Raw genomic sequence first — 22,765 nt, forward strand, 5'->3', positions numbered from 1 at the left:
GAAGACCCGTTTTGCCCACAAGTCAGCAGCATTGCCGAAGGGCATGTGGACAGCCTGCTTGGGTGGCAGTGCTCACACTGTCCTAAGTTACAAGCAGCCGATGGGGCCCAGGCACATGTCTTTGAATGTGCAAACACACCATGTATGTGACCCCAGGCTGCAAATGCTAGGTGTGAAATACACAGCTATCCACACAGACTGGACACCTCTAAAACATGAGCCCCGAGAGTATGCCTGATTCCATTTTGGCTTTTCCCCTCCATAGCCTCGATAGTTTTGGACCAGTCCCTAATAGTTAAAGTAAATCACTCAGTGGGTGAGGCTCAGAGATTATAGATCCAAATGTATAACCTAGCAGTAGAGACTATATTCCAAAGACACAAAAGCAAGAGAATTCTTTTTTTTTAAATTAACCAACTATAGATTGGAAAATAGAAGAGAAAATATCATATCAGTAATAATTATTTGAAGGTAATAGCTTATGTTCTTTAATGCCGTTCCAACATAAATGTCATTGTAAGAAATGATATTTCATTTCCATACTAACAAATCAGGTGCTTAGTGTGCTGGGGGAGAAATGATTGGAACTACTTTAAAGCTGCATTAACCAGAGAAACTGCAAAAATATTGATATTCTTATGAAGGAAGGAAGGAATGCCCCTCATGGGTGTATTTAAGTACCCTCCATCTTTTGGATAAATGGTAATGCTAAACAAAAAATGGAAAGATGACCTTAAAATAATAACCTCAGGACTCAACTGGGACTGAGCTTCTCAATGTACAAAAATCATTTGCAATATGTTCAGGATGGAAATTTCTATACTGCTTTATAGCTCATAGACTGCATTATATACCTCAAACAAAAATCACCAAAACTCCCAATTCTGGGCTGGCTTCCTTCCCTTGGGGTGTTCCCCCTACCCCTTTGTAAAATTACTCATCATCCTCTTACTCACTGTCTGCAATTTTGCTCAGTTATTCAACAGCATTTGTAAGGACAGAAAAACAAAGGGAAGGAGAAAACCAATCCATTCGGAGAGGTGTTTCATATAGAGGATGGGATTGTTAAAGCAAAACCAGGTCTGGCACCATTAGGGCTTCCTCTAGCCAATTCCTTCTCCATCCTTTCTTACAAAGATCTCATGCAAAGGCCACGTGGACAATTTCACAGAGGAAATGCTGAGCTGGTATGTGAAAGCCACCCCATTGGGCAACTCTGTCATTCCGTGTCATTTGTAACAGCCCATGTGTTTGTTACACGGAAGATGGAGTGTTGGTAGGGGCCTGAATGTCTGAGTCATCTAGTTCTCAAACAGCAACTCCAGAGGTTTGAGTTTCTAGTTGATTTATCATGAATGGCACTGATACTTATCTGACTGGAAGCTGTTAGCCTGAATTGCTACTTGGAGAAACAAAGTCAATGAAAGTCACCACACCAATAGATCTGTGAAGGATGCATGGAGTCCTCCTTTAAATAAGTGTCTGGTCCCTATCCATCAAAGGGCACACAACTAGAGGGATACAAGTCTATATCCTTAAGTCCTTAGAGTCAATAATACTCCAGGCTTATTTTTCCCAATCATATAGGTTTTGAAGGCCAAGGGACTGAACATATTCCTGATGATACAACCTTCAAATGCACTCATGTCTACATTCTCTTTTGGCCTTTACAAAAACTCTTGTGCAGTAGGGAGGAAAGGAATCCTTATGAATATTAACATTTGATATATGAAACATACACAGGTTCGTAGAGGTATGTAGCTTGCAACACTGCTGATAAGTGGGAAAGTGAGGTCTTGTGATGCCTAATCCCATGCCCCTCCAATGATCTCACTCTTCTTTTTCTACATCGACATTAATTTGGGTAAACTGGATTAATTCAATCTAATAATTTATTAACTCAATAACTGAACAATTTATTTTGAGCAACTGTTTGGACTGATTGGCTATTTAACAGAATTAATAGGTTAGAACGGGTGGTTCAGTAGCCCTGTGTCAAAAAAAAAAAAAAAAAAAAAAAAAAGTCTTTGGCCAGGTGGGAAGTTAGGTAATATTCATCACCTGTCACTCCCTGTCTTCCCTAAGAGCTACCAGATTTCCACAAGCACAGGACCATGTAGGCGCCAAGTGCTTCCTGGCTGTTCCAGGATAATATCAAAGCCAATGTAATGAGCTTTAATGTTGGTAAGGTCCAGGTATCCTTGGGATTGAATAGAAGACTGTCAGCTTGCCTAACAAATTTAAAAGAACCTACTACCATGGCATTGTCACAACGTCCCTTATTTATGCTCCTCTAGTGGGGACAGGGAAGAGCAGCTAAAGCAGGCTGCCTTAGTAGCTATCCAGCTGCTCATGCAGTTAACAGAGCTGTAGAAAAAAAAAATGTGATTTATACGAGCCTTTCCCTTGACACTGGAGCATGAGTCCCACATCCACTCATGTTGGGGAGATACATGTCATGAACACACTTCTGTGTACTCTGGTGATAGCAGGGCAACAGAGAGCTGCTGATTTAGATAATCACATAAGATAGAGGCACACAATACATGGATGTAAAGGGCAATATCTATGCACCAACCTACACCCTTTATGATGCAAGGGGAACCAGTCGAGTTGTGCAAAAGGTAACAAGAGATCCCCATGCATATAACAGCGCCAGGCCGAGGTTCCATAAAAGCTGGGGGTGCATGTCTGAGGGAGGCTCCCTGCCACTTGCTGGTCAGGGCACATGACTGAGAAACCAAACCAACGGGCACGTACAGATTGCTTCCAGGATAAACACAGATTGTGCTGCCAGTGAATGCAATCATTGATTAGTTCTGCAAGATCAGGTAGCGAGGCCAGACTACCTGGAGACTTCTTCCACGTTCAGGAGAGAAAGAAGAACTAAGAGGTCTTTAATAGTGCCCCCATTACAGTACATAGCTGCTGGACAGAAAGTATGCATATGCCAGAGCCTCACATACCTGATAGGGCCCCTGGTTGCAGCCGCAGTAGCTGCTTTCCATTGTGTAGCTTCTGGACACCCCCATCTCTCTCCACACCACCACCCGGGCTGTGGAGGCTCGGGATTTCTCCACGAGGAAACTGCAGCTGCTCATCGTGAATGCTGGAGCTAGCTTATCAAGGATTTTGGGAAGAGTCTACAACAAAAAAATAAAATCATGATGAATTAGGGATATGCATCATAAAAAATAATGTCCCAACATTTATTAAGCATATCAATATATCAAACACTTAATATATGCTCCTGCAATCTTCTATCAACCCTAAGGAATGGATACCAAGGGTTTGTTGTTTTGTGCTCTCAAATGAGGAATCTGAGACTTAGAAAAGTAAGAAAGAAATAGCATAAGTCCAACTACAAAGTGGTTGGAATGGGATCCAAATGTCAATCCGGCCTACTCGAAAGACCATGATCTCCCATTTCCATGTCTCTCCATCACTGTGGACCGATGTTGTACATGTATACATTCAGCCTCACACATCACTGTGTTGAGCTCCATGGAAAGACACAGATTTCATACGGACTGAAATTCAGAGAGTGACTCCACCCAGTCTCATGGTTTTCTAGCTCTAAGAGTCAAACTAAGGACTTCTGACTTATCCCAGATATTCAAATCATTGATGATCACTGAGGGTCACATATAAAGTTTCCTAAAATAGTACGACTGCCAAAATGAACTTGCTAGTCCCATCTTGTAAATCTCATAAATCTGAGGCTGGACCAGTTATAAAACTAAATCCATCCTCTCTGAGTTCTTATATACCACTGTTTCCTAGGGTGGAAAAGCTTTAGGTGAGACAACTTAATCTATGGTTAGAAAGCATCTGTATGTAGATCCTTGCCACTCTCTGATTGACAGAAAGGGGACTTCTAGTCACCAGACCTCCCCACTTCGAGGACGATGACTCAAGAATTCATAGCACACCAGGTCCTTGGGTTAGCAGAAATCCTGAGCCTAGATAGTCCCAAACATTTGTGCCATTAACAAGAAGGGTTCTTTACTTCACTGCTGACAGAATACTAGCACATAGTACAAAATTATGCATATTAGATAACAAACAGTGAAACTTCAGGCTTTGGACAAATTGCAAGGAGAAGGAAGTGTTCTTTCCTCAGAATGAGAATACAAATTAAGAGTACTTTTAAAGAAATGCAATTTTGTTAATTTCTAGAACACTGAGCAAATCTCTTAATAACCTGGGTTCTTACTGTCCCCATGCTTAACATAACTTAATCACATTAATATAAAGATTAATACAAGTATTAATTATATTATAAATTACCTATGATATATGTATATGTTAATGTAATTATTCATATAATTTAGTATGATCGTTAAGTTCCCAACATAGCCTGCAGACCTACAGCATCATTTGGACAAGGGAAATGAGCTGTTATGTCCTCACTTGAGTTTCTATAATTGTCCCCTAATTGATTTCATCTACCCACTTTTGTCCCTCTCTCCCAGTGATTCCTTCACCCCATTTTTCTCCTTCAAAGTGTCATTGCAATCACAGTAAAATTAATTTTCATGTAATTAGCTGTTTATTTTCTATCTCCTCTGCAGCTCAGAAGTTCCATAAGGGCAGGTCTGTGTCTTGTTCACAGGAAAATCTCTGCACACCAAGCTGGGTGCTCATAGGGGGCACTCCATAATTATTTGCTGAAATAAATAGAATCTGCTAGTCCAGACCCTTAGGGGACTGCTTAAATATATCTCACACACACATGCGCGTGCGCGCGCACACACACACACACACACACTATATATATATATATATATACACACACACACTATATTTATACATGCATACACTATATATATTATTTATATGCTATGTAAACAATTTATTTTGTTTTATGTATTACATAAAATATTTATGACATATACATCGCAACTAAAATGATTGAAAATACTTGAAAATGGTCTCAATTTACCAATATTTTACCTTGCTATAAAAAGTTTAATTGGACATTATTTAAATGATCTCTTTTTTCTTACTTAAGTGAACCTGGTTTTCTTAGTTCATATAGCCCATACCCAAATGACCACATGTTCCATTTAATGGCGTGTATCTCAGAAAGCTTTACAAGCTATGATCCCCTTGTTGGAGCCTGGAGAATAAGGGGTTTACAAGGTGCAGTTGGAGCATGTCTGTTACATATCCACAGCAAGAGTTTAGCCATTAAATAATGGACTCCAAAACTACTACAGCATTGGTAATAAAGTCCTGAACCCATTTCCCTTTTGATCTCACACAAATAGATCTATGTCAGAGAAATGAAGATAATTATAGCGTTAGTATTTGGAGATTGTCTTGTTTTGTTTTGTAAATGAATTAAGATATAGATAAACACTGCATGTGAATGGAGCCAGTGGACCCTTATTGTGATGCTCTCAGGGATCTCCCGGCTCCAATGGAAAAAGACTTGGGACCTTCAACTCTTTCTCTCTCACTTGCTCTGTGCCCTTAAACTTAATCTCGGTTTCCAAAAGTTGAAAATTATGATAGTTTGTTTTCGTTTGGCTCCCTCCCTCTCTAACTTTTTTTTCTTTATTTTTTTCCTTTTTTCCCCCTTTTTTTCCCTTCCCCTTCCCCATGGTCTTCTGTTAAGTTTCTCAGGATCCACCTAAGAGTGAAAACATATGGTATCTGTCTTTCTCTGTATGACTTATTTCACTTAGCATACATAACACTAGAGACTCTTAAAAACTGAGAACAATCTGAGGGTTGATGGGGGGTGGGAGGGAGAGGAGGGGGGTGATGGGTATTGAGGAAGGCACCTGTTGGGATGAGCACTGGGTGTTGTATGGAAACCAATTTGACAAAAAAATTTCATATTAAAAAAAAAAAAAGAAAATTATAATAGCTGCCTTTTCACTCAACACTTGCTATGTATTTTACATGCATTAGTTCAATTAATCATGAGTCTTTGACATAAATTCTGTTATTATCTCATAACATAGAGGCTGGATGAGTAACTTTTCAATGGTCACACAGCTAGTAAGGACAAATCCAGAACGTCAACTCAGATATCCTAATTCAGATCACATGAGCTTAGTGTAACCACTGTAGGACAAAACTTCTTCAGTAGGTATTATAATTCCATAGGCATGTAAAGAAATACAAGAAATGAATGACATAATATACATACACAGCATGGTCCAGGAGCTGGCATTTAGCATGGTCTCAACACAAACCTAGCAGGGACTTAAAGACTAGACAAGAAACAGCCCCGAGAATGAGTATTCTGCATCCCCGTAGACACTGAATCCCATTTGTCTTGGAGCAGCTGGGTCTGGAGCACCTCAGCTGATGGAGGAAGAGGTGGTCCTGAATCATTAATTCTGGTTTTGGGGAACATTGTAAAAGCTTGAGCTGCATTTCAATTCATCTGCTTTCTGCTGACTCTTCCAAGTCCTGCCTGGTTTCCCAAATTCACAGAAGATAGAACTTTCAAAGATATGCTGACTATGAACCCACTAGACAGCTCCTAGCTCCCAGCTCATTTCCAGGGAGGAGCCCTCTGTGGGGTGCCGGTTCCCCATGATCACCTCTACAGAACTCAGACGTCTTCTCTTTTCTCTGACTTAAGCATGTGGCAAGGGCATAGCTGGGACAAGGAGTCAAAAGTATGAATTCTGGATTCACACTACACGATTTGACATGGAGAAAGTCATTTAAGTCCGCTAACCCTCATTTTTGTCATCACAGAAGGGGGAGGGGTAAGAATAGCTTCTACCTTGAATGAAGTGGTAAAGTCAAGAGAAGCCTCAGTAACCATGCAGTGTTGTTACTATGCTCTTCAGAGGTTTAGAGGAAAGGAAGGGTCACTCTGCTCCAATATTCAAACTTCCATGATTGGAAAAAAAAAACAAAACCAGCTTTTAAAACCTCTCTTTACCTTGTATATTTCCCTTCTCTTAACTTAGATAATCCCCGCCTACCAAGTGTCCAACAAGGACTTATTCTCTCTTCATTCTGCAGAGTAGTTTGACTCAGGTTTTTGTTTCTGTCTCATAGAACACATGCTTTAGAACATCACTAAGGTCAGAATCTGAGGTGTGGTCTGGTGCTGAGTCACCTGGGTCCTAATCCCAGCTCTTGCTAACTATATGACCTTTAGACATTTTACCGCATTTCTGCAACCTCCCTTCCTCATATATGAAATGGGATGCTATTAAAAGTACCTATTCATTTCACAAACATTGGTTAAGCATATTCTATTGCCATGCACCATTCTAGAAGATGCAGTAAGTGGGAAGATTAAATGAATGAACGTATACAGGGTGCTTTGAACAGTGCCTGGCACATGCTCATTACTGTAGAAGTAGTATCCACAGTTGTTATCTTTGCCACTCCTCAAAACTGGAAATTTATGAGGAAGACCAAGGCCAGGAAATGTCACTAACAAGAGACACTTCCCAGGCAGGACTGCCAAAGAACTGATTCCATCCACCTCTCCTCAGTTCACTGTGATCCACAATAGGCAGTTAAAATTCTTTAAGGCTCAAGTTTTAATTGTCACAGAATTCATGTCATTCTATTTCTTCATACTTCTCTTTTATTTTAAGTTTATTTATTTTGAGAGAGGGAAAGAGAAAGAGAGAGAGAACATAAGGAGGGGAGGGGCAGAGACAGAAGGACAGAGAGAATCCCAAGCAGGCTCCACACTGACAGCACAGAGCCCGATGCGGGGCTCGAACTCATGGACTATGAAATCGTGACCTGAGTTGAAGTCAGACACTCAAGCAACTGAGCCACCCAGGCGCCCCAATAAATTTTTACTTTTAATAACACACGTTATTGACATCAGCTTTATTGAAGTAAGTGAACAGTTTGATGATTTGTAGGAAATGTATATAGTTTTAATTGCTTATTTATTTTTGAGAGAGAGAGAGAGACAGAGCATGAACTGGGGAAGGGCAGAGAGAGACACACACACACACAGAATTGCAGGCAGGCTCCAGGGTCCAAAGTGTCAGCACAGAACCCCATGCGGGGCTCAAACTCACCAACTGAGAGATCATGACCTGAGCCGAAGTCAGACGCTTAATCAACTGAGCCACCCAGGCACCCCTAGGAAATGCATATATTTTGCAGTCCTCACCACAGTCCAGCTTGGGAACACTTTCATCACTGTACAAACATGTCTTTCATGCTCACTTCCAGTCAGTCCTGCCCTAGGCAACCTCTGATCTGCTTTTTAACACTATAATTTTTGCCTTTTTCAGAAATTTCATACAAATTAAACCATACATCGTGTGTTAGTTTCTGACTTCTTTTTTAAGTGTATGTTGTTGCATGCATCAGTAGTTTGTTCCTTTTCATTGGTGGGTAAGTTTCCATTGTATGAACATACTGTGTCTGAAGATTCCATGTTCTGTGTATCCATTCACAAGTTGGCGGACATGTTTGCATTGTTACCAGTTTGGGGATATTGTGTAATGGTACTTCTATGAGAAGTCCATAGTCCACATACTATGAGAAGTATGTCCATTTTTGTGGACAAGTGTTTTCACTTCTCTTGGGTGGATACAGAGGAATGGCGTTGCTAGGCTGTGCATTAAAAGTGTGCTTCACTTTGAAGAAGCTGTCAAAGTGTTTTCCAAATTGGCCACACCATTTTACACTTCCACCAATAATAAATGAGGGTTACAGTTTTTAAACACCTTTCCCCAACACTTGATATTTTGTCTTTTTTATTATAACCATTCTAGTGATTGTGTGACGTTATCCCATTATCGTTTTAATTTACAATTACCTGATGAATGATAGCATTGTTAATATTAACCATGCATACATTGTTTTTGTTGACATATTCAAGAACAATTTTTGGGTTTTTTTATGTGTGTGTTTATTTTCTTATTATTGACTTGTAAAAAATTGCACATTCTGGATATATGTCTGTTATCAGTTACATGATTGGCAAATATTTTTCCCAGTGTATGGTTGGTCTTCCACTTACTTATAAGGGGACTTTTAAAGAGTAAAATTCTTTAAGTTTGACAAAGCTCAATTTATCAACTTTTTGTTTTATAGTTTGTGTTGCGTGGGGTTCTATGGAAGATAGCTTTGACTAATCAAAGCAGACAAAATACAAAGATTTTCTAGTAGGTTGCATTCTGTAAGTTTTATTGTTTTGTCCTTACATTTAGGTGTATGATCTATTTTAAGTTACATTTTGTGTATGGTGTTAAGTAAATATCTAAATTCATATTTTGCCTTGTGGCTACCCAATTGCTTCAGCACTGTTTGATAGACAGTCTGTCCTTCCTCCCTGCTGTACTGAAGTGCTTTGGCATCTTTGCAGGAAATCAATTGCTACAAATGTGTGAGTATTTCTGTGTGTATTTATTTTCCCTCTATTCTGTTCTACTGATCTATAGGTCTATCCTGATGCCAACACCAGACGTTCATGATGACTGTAGCTTTTCAGTTTTGAAATTTAAAGTCTTCAAATCATGTAAAGTAAATCCTGTAACTTTTTTCTTCTCTTTTAAAGTTTCTTTGGCTATTCAGACTCTTCTGTATTTCCACATGAGTCATAAGATTATCTTCTCAATATCAACAAAAAAGCCTCCTAAGATTTTGACAGGAAATGTACTGACTCTATAGAAAAATTTGGGGAGAGTGGCCATCTGATAATCATTGAGTTTTCCAATCCATGAACGTGGTACACTTCTCCATTTGCGCAGGTCACCTCTAATTCCTCTAAACAATGTTTTGTGGTTTTCAGTGTACACATAATGCACTTTTTATTTAATTTCTTTCTGTTTAAAAAAAAATTTTTTTTTCAACGTTTATTTATTTTTGGGACAGAGAGAGACAGAGCATGAACAGGGGAGGGGCAGAGAGAGAGGGAGACACAGAATCGGAAACAGGCTCCAGGCTCTGAGCCATCAGCCCAGAGCCCGACGCAGGGCTCGAACTCACGGACCGCGAGATCGTGACCTGGCTGAAGTCGGACGCTTAACCGACTGCGCCACCCAGGCGCCCCGGTTTCTTTCTGTTTTTAAACTTTTACAGTTTATTTATTTATTTTTGAGAGATGGCGGAGAAAGTAGGGTAGGGGTAGTGAGAGAGGGAGAGAGAGAATCCCAAGCAGGCTCCACACTGTCACCACAGAGTCCGACACAGGGCTCGAACTCATGAACAGTGAGATCATGATGTGAACCAAAATCAAAAGTCAGACGCCTAACTGACTGAGCTACCCAGGCGCCCCTGTTTAATTTACTTCTAATTGACTTAACCTTTTAGAAACTATTGCAAATGGATTTTTCCTTAATTTCATCTCTGGATTACTCATTGCTAGTATATAGAAATAGCATGAATTTTATCATTGATCATGCATTTTGCTACCTTGCTAAACTTGCATATTAACTCCAGTACTTTATTTTGTAAAATTCTTAGAATATTCTACCTATGATATTATACTTTTGAGTAAAAGCAGTTCCTCTTTTTTCCCAATATACTTCTCTTTACGGCAGAACTAAAAGGCAACTAACAGAATGGGAGAAGATATTTGCAAATGACATATCAGATAAAGGGTTAGTATTCCAAATCTATAAAGAACTTATCAAACTCAACACCCAAAAATCAAATAATCCAGTGAAGAAATGGGCAAAGGACATAAATAGATACTTCTCCAAAGAAGACACCCAGATGGTCAACTGACACATGAAAAAATGCTCAACATCACTCATCATCAGGGAAATACAAATCAAAACCACAATGAGATACCCCCTGACACCTGTCAGAATGGCTAACATTAACAACGCAGGCAACAACAGTTGTTGATAAAGACGTGGAGAAAGAGGATCTCTTTTGCATTGTTGGTAGGAACGCAAGCTGGTGCAGCCACTCTAGAAAATAGTATGGAGGTTCCTCAAAAAACTAAGAATAGAACTACCCTACGACCCACCAATTGCACTACTAGGTATTTATCCACGGGATACAGGAGTGCTGTTTGGAAGGGACACATGCACCCCAATGTTTATAGTAGCACTATCAACAATAGCCAAAGTATGGAAAGAGCCCAAATGTCCATTGATGGATGAATGGATAAAGAAGATGTGGTATATATATACAATGGAATATGACTCGGCAATCAAAAAGAATGAAATCTTGCCATTTGCAACTACGTGGATGGAACTGGAGGGTATTATGCTAAGTGACATTAGTCAGAGAAAGACAAAAATCATATGACTTCACTCATATGAGGACTTAAAGAGACAAAACAGATGAACGTAAGGGAAAGGAAGCAAAAATAATATAAAAACAGGGAGTGGGACAAAGCATAAGAGACTCATAAATATGGAGAACAAACTGAGGGCTATGGGAGGGGTTATGGGAGGGGGGATGGGCTAAATGGGCAAGGAGTATTAAGGAATATACTCCTGAAATCATTGTTGCACTATACACTAATTTGGCTGTAAATTTAAAAACTAAAATTAATATATATATATTAAAAAATATATATGTGTGTGTGTGTATATATATATATATACACACACACACACTTCTCTTTACTATTCTTGTCTTATTGTACTAGTTAGAATACATAGTAAAATGTTCAACAGAAATGGTGAGAGCAAATATTCTTGCCTTATTCCTGATCCTCCAGAAAAAGCATTTAATCTTTCACCATTAGGCATGATGGTAACTACAGGGCTTTTTTTTTTTTTTATGCTCAATTTCAGGTTGAAGAATTCCCTTTCTATTCCTTGTCCATTGTGAGATTCTGTTTTGAATGGATGCTTCATTTTTTCAAATGTTTTTCTCCACATCACTGAGATAATGATGTAGTTTTGCATTGTTTATTTACAGGGAATAGAACAGTATTTGATTTTTTAAGGTGAACTAACCTTGCATTCATGAGCTAAACCCCACATTATCACAGTGAATGATGATTTTTATATGCTTCTGGATTTGACTTGTTAATATTTTGTGAAGGATTTTGGATAGGTGTTTGCTGACAGATGTTGACTTTCCTTGTGACATCTTTTCTGGCTTTGGAGTCAAAAGAGTAGAGCTCTCATAAAACGAGTTGAGAAGTCTTTTTCCACTATTTTTGAAGACTAATTTGTTAATAATTATTACTATTTATATCTTAGGAGTTTAACAGAAGTCACCAAAAAACCCATTGAGGCCATATTTTATTTGTGCGGAGATTTTTAATCAGTAATATAATTTATTTACTTAAAATAGGCCCTATCAGATTTTACATGTCTTCTTTAGTTAGTTTTGGTAATTTTTGTCCTAAAAATTTATCCATTTATTGGCATGTGATTGTTAATAATACTCTCTTACATTTTGGAACATATGTTGCGATGCTCCCTTTCATTCTTGATTTTGGTAACTTGTGTCTTCTTTCATGAGTCTAACTAAAGGATTATCATTTTGTTGAATATTCAAGAAACCAAACATGTATTCATGGATCCTCTACCCATCGTATGTTTTCTATTTCATTCATTTCCATTTCGGTTTTTTCTTTTTTTTTTTCTTATTCTTGCCTTGAGTTTGATTTGCTCTTATTTTTCTTCGTTCCAGAGGTGAAAGATTAAATTTCCAATTTTAGATCGTTCCGCATTTCTAATATAAGCATTTAAAGCTACAACTTTTTGGGGCGCCTGAGTGGCTCAGTCAGTTAAGCATCCTACTTTGGCTCAGGTCATGATTTCATGGTTTGTGAGTTCGAGCCCCGCTCTGTGCTGATAGCTCGGAGCCTGAAGCCTGCTTCAGATTCTGTCTCCCTCTCTCTCTCTATTCCGCTCCCCTGCTCACACTCTGTCTCTCTCAAAAATAAATACACATAAAAAAAAAACAAACCTGCAACTTTTATTTTTTTTTTATTTTTTTAAATGTTTTTATTATTTATTTCTGAGACAGAGAGAGACAGAGCATGAGCAGGGGAGAGGCAGAGACAGGGAGACACAGAATCTGAAGCAGGCTCCAGGCTCTGAGCTGTCAGCACAGAGCCGGACGCGGGGCTTGAACTCACGGACTGTGAGATCATGACCTGAGCCGAAGTCAGATGCTTATCCGACTGAGCCACCCAGGTGCCTCCAACTTTTTCTCTAAGCACTAGTTTAGTTGCATACCAGAAATTTTGATATGCTGTGTTTCTGTTTTTATTCAGTTTAGGACATATCCTAATTTCCCTTCTGATTTCTTCTTTGGCCCATGAGTTATTTTGGAGTATATTGTTTAATTTCCTCATATCCCGAGAGACCCTAGAATCTTACAAAACTTGATTTATAATTTAATTCTGCCATGGTAAGTGAACATACCTGGATGGTTTCAGTGCTTTAAAAATATATTGAGACTTGTTTCATAGGCTAGCATATGGTCTACCTAGGATAATTTTGATGTGTACTCAAAAACAATGTATATTTTTCTGTTTTGAGAATTGTTACATATGTATCAATCAGATCAGAAAATTACTAATTTTCTGTTTGATTGCTTTATTTCTTACTGAGAAAAGAGTACTAAAATATCCAACTATTATCTTTGGATTTTTAAATTTCTTCTCTCAATTCTGTTAATTTTTGCTTATATGTTGGGGTATATACGTTCACTTTCATTCATTATATTTTCCTGGTTAATTATTCTATTCAGTATTATGCTGTTTATACTATCCTGCAGATCTCTAAGGCTACTGAATTTTCTTCAATTTTTTTTCTCCATAATTTAAATTTAGTAATTTTGGATTGACCTTCAAGTTTAGTGATTGATTCCCCTGCCATCACATATCTGCTGAATGATCCCATCCAGTGAAATTTTCACTTTGGTTGTGGAACTTCTCAGTACCAGAATTAATATTTTTCCTTCCTTCCTCCCTCCCTTTCTCCATCTCCCGTCCTTTCTCCTTTCCTTCTTTCTTTCCTTCCTTCCTTCCTTCCTTCCTTCCTTCCTTCCTTCCTTCCTTCCTTCCAGATTCTAATTCTGTATCAAAATCCCCATTATTGTGGTTGGGACTTAGAATAAAAGGAAACTAAAGATAACTCGTTGGTTCTGCTCTAATCATTTTGGGGAACTATCTACTGATCAGTAGTACTCATGTTTCTAGAGGACATGGAGGGAGAGAGTGAAGAGAAACTAAGGGAGAAGGGGAGTTATTTTGAGGTGAAATAGTAGTTTGGTGGATTTTGATCTCTTTTAGTACTCATTAACCCAGGGAATAAAGCTATTTTTTATAGTAAATTCATATATCCAGAATAATAAAGAATTTGGAAGAGGTAGGTACCATGATAATTGTGATGTTGTGATTTATTGTAGAAAATATGTTTTTGTTCTTCATCCCCAGTCCTTGACATGGAGCTCCTAAAACCCCTGTAAATTCTTAAGTGATAAGAGCATTAGAAGCATCTTTTGTTCTAATGAGGTGATTCTGGGTGAGGTCCTGGATCAGGCTATCCCCACTCCTTTAGAGTGGGGAGAGGGGCTGGAAATGAGTTAATAATTGATCACAACTACATTAAGAAGTCTCCATAAAATCCCAACAGTATGGGGTTCAGAAAGCTTCCAAGTTGGTGAACACATCCACATACCAAGAGGATGATACCCTCCCCCTAACTCCACAGGAACAGAAGACCTTGTACGTGGGACCCTCCCAGTCCTCACCCTATGTATCTCTTATCTATCTGGCTAACATCCATGTCCTTTATCAGACCCTTTACCAAACTGGTAAATATAAGTTTAAGTGCTTCCCTGAGTTCTGTGAGCCACTCTAGAAAATAACTGAATCCAATGCAGGGGGGAAGATCATGGATCCCTCCAACTCATAGCTAAGTCAGACGGAAGTTGTGGGTAACCCGGGAATGACTCCTTGTGATCGACATCTGAAGTAGGAAGCAGTCTTGTGGGATGAGTCCTTAACCTGAGGGATGTGACGCTGTCTCTGGGTAGGGTTAAATTGTAAAACGCCCAGTTGGTGTCTCAGAAGTGTCTGGTGGGGTGAAATCGCCACATATCTGGTAACCAGAAGTGTCAGAAATGAAGTGTCCCATGTGAAAGTAAAGGAGAAAGACACAGGAGAACTGTAGTTCTTCCAATTCAATAATTTTTCTTCTTTTTCCATTTACATTTGAAACAAAGGCCAGTTTTTATTTTGTGTTTGGACAATGTTGCCTCATCTCCTTCTATCCTGATTCCCTTTATGCTGACAGGAAGAAGTCCTTTGTTCTTTACCCCTCCTTAACTTCCTCTTTAGTTCAGTGGAGGAAGAGTTGAGCTCTATCCACTGGAACCCAGAAAAAAAAAGAATTAGCTACTTATAGATAAAATATATCCACTATACAGGAGTAGTGGATCACTGCTCTGCTTTTCAGAGGGTGTTCACACAGGGCATGTGGATGGTCTAATGTCTTGCATTTTTGCATTCCTTCATACTAATTTAAGATCCTTTTGTATTCAGCATCATTTTGCTGCTCTCATAAACATGAAACAGAGGCAGTATTTTCACTGTCCCCACTTCCCAGGTGACAAATGGTGGTTCAGAGAGGTGATGTTAATGACTCCTCAGCACACAGTTAATAATTGTAAAGCCAGGAATTAAAATGAGGTTTCCTGTCTCCGATTCTCATGCCCTTTGCACTGTACCATATCATATAGAAAACAAAGCAGGTAGTATAGCCATTATGCATCAAAAGTGTAGAGGGGTTACACATGCCTCCAACCTGCTTGTATTATGAGCTGGAGCTGTGTCTCAAAGGCAAGAATGTGGACACAAAATGTCTTGTGTCATTCTCCCCAGTGACTTACCCTGTAGCCGACATCTTCCAAGACAGTAGATGTGCCCATAGCAGACTCTGCTTGCCACAAGGTCTCCTTGATGCTACAACCATAAAGGAATACATTCTTCTTTTGAGAGTGGCCATGAAAATCACAGAAGACCTACAATGGCCAAAGCGGGGGAAAATCTAGGTCAGTTATACTGGCCTTTTAAACCTTTTAAGTGTCAACTTTCTCAGATAGAATACTGTTTACATAGCAGAACCAGTCACATGAGGATCATTGGGTGATTTTGGCAAGAGCTGTATTGGTAAAGCCCACCACTAGACCTGTAAATAAATCCATTTGAGAACTTCCAGCCCTGGCCATGCTGTCTCAGACCCAAAGAACCACCCAGTTTACCTGGATGATTCTCATGCAGTATCATTAGAAATAATACATAGTTTTTGTTTAAGACACTAAGTTTTGGAGCACTTGTTATCCCACAAAAGCTGACTGCTACAATAAGTTGTATTCTTAATTTGAATATTTATTCCCACGTATAAAATATACTCATCTTCTCCCCAAGGAAGGCTTCTTTAACACCCATCCTATCACAGTATCAGACCTCAGTACGAACTCCCATGATGGTTTCCAGAACCCATATGTGCCTCCTCCTGATCCAGGAACTAAAAAGGTCAATCATCTGCCTTCCACCCACCTACATACAATGGTGGAGTGAGGAAACATTACTCCCAACAAACACTCATGTTTGAAAGAGGATGAGTAGGATGGGCACAGCAGTCACTTGTTTGTAACAATTCTGAAATAATAATGAACACACACTATGAGGTTCCTGTATGCTGTAGTATAATTTAATGAAATTAATGAAATGTTTCCTCCCTGAAATCAGAAATGGACCTGGCGTTGACCATCAGTTGTACGTGATACAATGGAGAAGAGAGAAAAATAAATCTAAGAGAAAAAAATAAAAGGTGTAATATTTAAAAGGAGTAAATAGCGGTGTCTTTATTTTCCTACATAAAGATTGTAAAATGTAGACTATCAAAAATCCGTATGTGCATACAAAATCACAGGTTAGAATGTCAATATCTAAGAGTCAAGTCCACTTACATACACTATCAGTATAAAAATCTAAATTTAATAATAGTATTGGGGTGCCTGAATGGCTTATTCATTTAAGCCTCTGACTCTTGATCTCAGCTCAGGTCTTGATCTCAGGGTCATGAGTTCAAGCCCCACATTGGGTTTTGCACTGGGCATGAAGCCTGCTTGAAAAAATATCACTAAGGGGCACCTGGCTGGCTCAGTCAGTGGAACATGCGACTCTTGATCTCGGGGTTGTAACTTAGAGCTCCACATTGGGTGCAGAGATTATTTAAAAAGAAAGTCTTTAAAAATAGTACTTAAAATAGCATCAAAGCACCAAATTCATAAAAATAGCTTTAAAGATGTGTAAGACACATTGTTGAGAAAAATGAAAATTTTCCATCTCAGCGAATGTATGTATACAGGTCCTATTCAATCTCAGTCAAAACCCACAGAAGGTGTTTTGTTTTGTTTTGTTTTGGTTTAGTTTGTTTTGGTTTGTGTTGGTTTTTTTTTTATTTTGTGGAAACCTACAAGCTAATCCCAAACCAAAATAGAAGTGCAAAGAGCCAAGAATGATTGAGGCAGTCTCAACAAATGAAAAAACTGGACAAATTATGTAAAGATATCAAAACTTATTTTGAAGTTATAGTATTTCACACACAATATTATTGATAAAAGAATACACAAATCAATCAGTGGAGAAAAACAGATATTCCAGAAAGGGACTCCCATATATGGTCGCTTGACTTATGATGAAGTTGATACTCGAGCACAGTGGGGAAATGATGGCCTTGGAAGACTTATGGTCCAGTGTAAACAATGTAGAAAATAAAAATAAACGTGTATCCCTACCTCATAATATGTTAAAAATTAATTCTACACATATGGCAAATCTTAATATGAGAGATGAAATAATACAGCTACCTGGGGGTAACCACATAGGCTGCCATGTACAACCTTGGAGTTGAAATACAGTTTTTTTGAGGACTCAAACAAGGAATACACCTAAATTGAAATATTTAAAATTAGATATAGTCCATTAAGAACTTCTGTTCATATGAAAGGGGTGCCTGGGTGGCTCAGTCAGCTGAGCATCCAGGCTCAGGTCATGATCTCGCAGTTTGGGAGTTCAAGCTCTGCACTGGGCTCTGTGCTGAGAGCTCAGAGCCTGCAGCCTGCTTGGATTCTGTGTCTCCCCATCTCTGCCCCTCCCCCCACCCCTCTCTCTCAAAAAAATGAATAAACATTAAAAAAAAATTTTTAAATAAAATAAATAAATATGCTATGAAAAATGTGAAAAGGCAAACCAAGAAGTGAAATAACCTATTTGCAAAAAATATATCTGGCACACACATGCATTTCTGTACATCAACAAGAAAAAGGGGCAACTCAATTTTTTTTAAATGGGAAAAACTCAGGCGCTTGGATGGTTCACTTGGTTAAAAGCATTGGACTTAGGCTCTGGTCATTATCTCACAGGTCGCAGGTTTGAGCCCTGATTGGGCTCTGCTGACAAAGCCTAGAGCCTGCTTCAGATTCTGTGTCTCCCTCTCACTCTGCCCTTCCCCTGCTCATGCTCTGTCTCTCTCTCAAAAATGAATAAATGTAAAAAAATTAAAAACTGGGCAAAAATCTTCAATTGACATTTCATAAGACAAAATGTCCAAATGGCTATTAAGCAAATCAAAGTGCCCTCAGCTGCATTAATATCAAGAAAATATAATTTACATATCACAATGAGATGCCACTGCTTCTAAGGGGTTTTCAGGACTGCTAATATCATGAAGACAGACAACGTTAAGTGGTGACCACGATATGGAAGAAGTAGAACGCTCAAACCCAGTTTGCGGACTCTAAAAAGATACCATTCCTTTGGAAAACAACTTGGGAGAGTCTTCTAAAGTTGAACATGAGCATATTCTAACCTCCCCCCCCAACAGAAATGGATACACTGAGCATCAGAAGATAATCAAGAATGTCAATAGGAGACGTCTGACATCTGCTGGGTTGCTGGACATGTTCTTTTTCTTGATTTACCTGGTGATTACATGGTGGGTGCATTTTGTGATGATTTATCAAGCTGCACAACTGTGACCTGTGTGCTTAAAAATTAACAGATGATACCTACACGTTTTCTGTTTCAAGGAGACAGAAGTCCTTATATTTTAAGGAGGTATTTCTTCACATTTGTTCCTTAGTTTCTAGAAATGTAGCCTTTGCATACTAAGTTAAGGACACTGAGTAGGTAATTTAAGGTGTTTTTCAAATTTGATATTGATGCAGAATCGAGGAGAATTGATAGGAGAATAAACAAGAGTGGAAATTGTAAGTGACAAAAGAGCAGAATTAGCAAAAATAGAAATACTTCAATTGGAATGAATGTAATGTCCTACAATTGGATTCAAACAGTGGCCAAAGTGAAAGGTAGACACATTTAGCTAAGAAGTAGATTTTGAATGAGAGAACCAGAAGTTTGGGCTGGCAGTTTGCTCAAAATAAATCAGAGGTTGCAGATGCCAAAAATTAATCTAATCATAAATTGCTTCTGGAGAAGTAAAGTGCTCATAAATTAAGACAACAATCCATCCAATGTACCTCATACTGGTCAATTTTTATCTAATATCGTGTTTTTTATTTCTGAGTGTGGCATTTTAGAACAAGCCAGGACACCTTAATAAAGAGGAATCAGAAAGCCCAAAAAAGGGGTATGTTTGTAAACAAATAACAGCTGAAGACACTGGAGATGCTTATCCCAGAAAAAAAGAAGGCTTAACGGTGTCTGGATAGGAGTCCCACAAATTTCCAAATTCTCCCAGTTGGGACATGAATAAATGTACTTGCTATCATTTCAAAGAGCACGCAAAGGCAAAAGGAAGGATAATGTGGACATAGACTCCAGCTCTATGTTAAACTCAACACTTGTTGAATATCTATTACTGGCAAGAAATAACTCTATGGTTATCGCTGTCTTAATATGCTGTGTCACAGCTTTAAAAATTTCCATTCTCTGAAAATGTTTCAGCAGAAGCCAAATGAATGAATACCGCGATGTTGTTGGTTGAGAAGTTAGACTAGATGATGCTTTTCTGGTATGCGATAAAGCCTTCAAGTTCACTGAACAGGAAGCTGTTGACAGCAGGAATGCAGCCCAGGACACTCGCGGTACATGGATGGGGCCATAAACAAACACACATGTCAAAGAAAAATAAAGGGACGAGTGAGTTAATGGTCTGCTTACTCATGATAGGAGAAGATGAAGACTAACATTCCAATGGCAGTTTAGAGCTCATAAGCCATGCTGCTTTGTTGGTGGGTCACAGAAGTGGGGAAGAATCAGCCGCATCAGGATTGATTTTCTGGAAACAAGGTTATTGCCGGACAAGGAGCATGGACTTGATCGGGAGCCAGAAGGCAGGTTTGGGGACAGACCAAGGATCTATGAGCTGAGGGTTTTAAGGACTAAAGGACTTAAAACCGTTCTGTATGTTCACCTTCCTGTCCTCCCCCTCTTTCTCTTAATTGTCAATAATACATTCACACTGTAAATTCCCTGTTAGCAGAAAAAGTATTTCTTGGGGTACCTGGGTGGCTCAGTCGGTTAACCATCCAACTTTGGCTCAGGTCATGATCTCACAGTTGGTGAGTTTGAGCCCCGCATTGGGCTCTATGCTGACAGCTCCAAGCCTGGAGTCTGCTTTGGATTCTGTGTCTTTCTCTCTCTCTGCCCCTCCCCCACTCGTGCTCTATCTCTCTCCGTCTCAAAAATAAATAAACTTTAAAAAACATTAAAAAAAAAGAAAAGTATTTCCTAAGTATTTTTTCTCTCCAATAAAACAAGAAAAGAATTTTATTTTTCTTTATGTGGAATCCTTTATTCTTGTTTCAGGTTGATGTCTTCTGAGAAAATAAATCTCCCCAGCTTCCACATATCACTGAGCTGTGGGTGCCAGAGCCAGAGAGGGTGATAAGCAGATCTGGGAAGAGGGAGTCGGTCCAATGACAAGTCAAACCACACACAAGACACAGAATGAAAGCACGGAAACAGTGATGGAGCAGAATAAGTTGTTCCCTAAAGTGGGGTGTGGTTAGGCAAATGCACAGAGAAAAGCAGAAAACAGAAAATGTGGCAGTAGAAAGAGAAACATGAGAGATGGGAAGAAGAACTGTCCAGACTTTTGGTGCTTTCTAGTTCCTGTAAGATTAAGGGACTTCTTTCCTCCAAAACTATCTTACTACTTGGGTTACTTTGAGCAAGATTCTGTCATTTCCAACAAATACATCTCCATCAACGGGTCAGTGTTTCTCCATCCTGGCCCTGCATTAAAATCTCCTGAGATTATAAAAATATCAATGCCTGGAGCCCACCTCCAGAAATTTTTATTTAATTGGTCTGCAGTGACAACCAGGGCTATGGGATATTTTTCAGTTTTCCAGGTGATTCTAATGTGCAGGCAGGGTTGAAAACCACTGCTCCTGTCAAGGGTTTAGAGCAGTGATCTCCCATGTTGTTGAGTGTCAGAATGACCTAGAAGGCTTGCCAAAGTTCAGACTGTAAACCACTCAGCAGCAACTGTGAGATTCCAGTTAAGATCGGAGCAGGCCTGGGAATTTGCATTTTTAGCAATTCCTGGTGGTGCTGATACCTGGGTCCCAAGCCCATGCTTTGAAAGCCTCTAGCCTAACGGAACCAATAGACTTGTTGGAGGTTTAATCCTCTGCCAGAATGAACTTGCCACCAACCTTTATCTCTCACACCTCAATGTCTCTCTGTGAATTAAATGCCCACCATTCTTATGAAAAGTGTGCAAACAAATGAAGACTGTGTCTTAGCAACAGATTTCTCCATAAAGCCAGAAGCTTTGCCTATGTGGTGACAGGCACTCCTTAAATGCTGAATTCAACCAGAGTAAGGAGTTTTTTTTTTTGTTGTTTTTGTTTTCTGATCCTTACGGATTCTGGAAGCTGATGTCAGTGACAAAGTATAGACTTAGTCACCTGTGGGAATAAGCACTGCTTAGCCCTGGGACTTCTAGTGGCCACTGGAGACTCAGAATAGAGGAGAGGCAGACATTGCCCAGCTTTTTGCTCAAATGATATCCCTAAAAATAAATGCTTATTAATTATAAGAAACGTGTGTTCTTCTAAATTATAGGGGGCAATTAAAGTTAAATTATCAAGTTATTTCTGGTGAGGGAGTTTTTCTCTCCTATGGGAAGAAGTAACACTTACACTTCCTTTCTGTAAAATTCTGTGCCAGGTAAGTAGGAAGTCTGCCCAGGTTAACCAATGGTCCTATCTTGCTTATTCTTCAGTGGATTCAACAAATATTTACCGAATGCCTGCTTTGGGGGCAGGAGAAATTAAAATTTTAATATAATACAGCAACGTCCTTAATAACAATGCCAACAATGGCAACAATGGTTATTTTATCGAAGGATTATGATGTTTCAGATCCTGAGCTAATAACTTAATGTAGATTATCTCATGATGAAACAGGTGCTACCATTATCCCATCGCAGCCGAGAAAACTGAATTTCAGATAAAATGAACAACCTGTCCAGGTGCGCCCAAGTTTGCACTGCTTTTAAGTATGTGAGTAAATATTTGAACCCCAGTATGTTCTAATCCAGAATCCATGTTTCAAAAATGCTTTTCAGATTTCCATATTGCCTCTTCCAGGAGCTGTTTTGTTGGGATGATCCCGTGGGTATACGGGAAACCCTCTCATGGTGAGAGGAGGGTGCAAGCAGAGGTAAGTACGGGGTCTCTGGGAACCCAAACAAGGGCACGTTGCGGAGTCCAAATGAACAGCAGTCTTGAAGATGCACGATGTAGGGGTCCTAGGATTTGCTGGTGGGCAGGGTATCCTACCTTGAGTCCTACTGAGTGAGAGCTATCCAAGCAAACGGAATGAGAAAGAAACCACCCT

At 39.2% G+C, this 22,765-nt stretch overlaps 1 protein-coding gene across 2 annotated transcripts in view; it reads right to left on the reverse strand.

Annotated features, from left to right (window-relative positions):
• Positions 1–22,765, reverse strand: part of AGBL1 (AGBL carboxypeptidase 1) — an 843,774-nt gene that overhangs the window by 409,500 nt on the left and 411,509 nt on the right. For both annotated transcript variants that reach the window (XM_045448714.1, XM_045448713.1), the window contains exons 20-21: positions 15,775–15,906; positions 2,967–3,143 (exon numbers count right to left, since the gene is read on the reverse strand). In XM_045448714.1, coding sequence (XP_045304670.1) covers positions 2,967–3,143; positions 15,775–15,906 — 309 coding nt within the window. The remainder of the gene's footprint in view (positions 1–2,966; positions 3,144–15,774; positions 15,907–22,765) is intronic.

This window comes from Leopardus geoffroyi, chromosome B3 (assembly GCF_018350155.1).
Source record: "Leopardus geoffroyi isolate Oge1 chromosome B3, O.geoffroyi_Oge1_pat1.0, whole genome shotgun sequence".
Lineage (NCBI taxonomy): Eukaryota > Metazoa > Chordata > Mammalia > Carnivora > Felidae > Leopardus > Leopardus geoffroyi.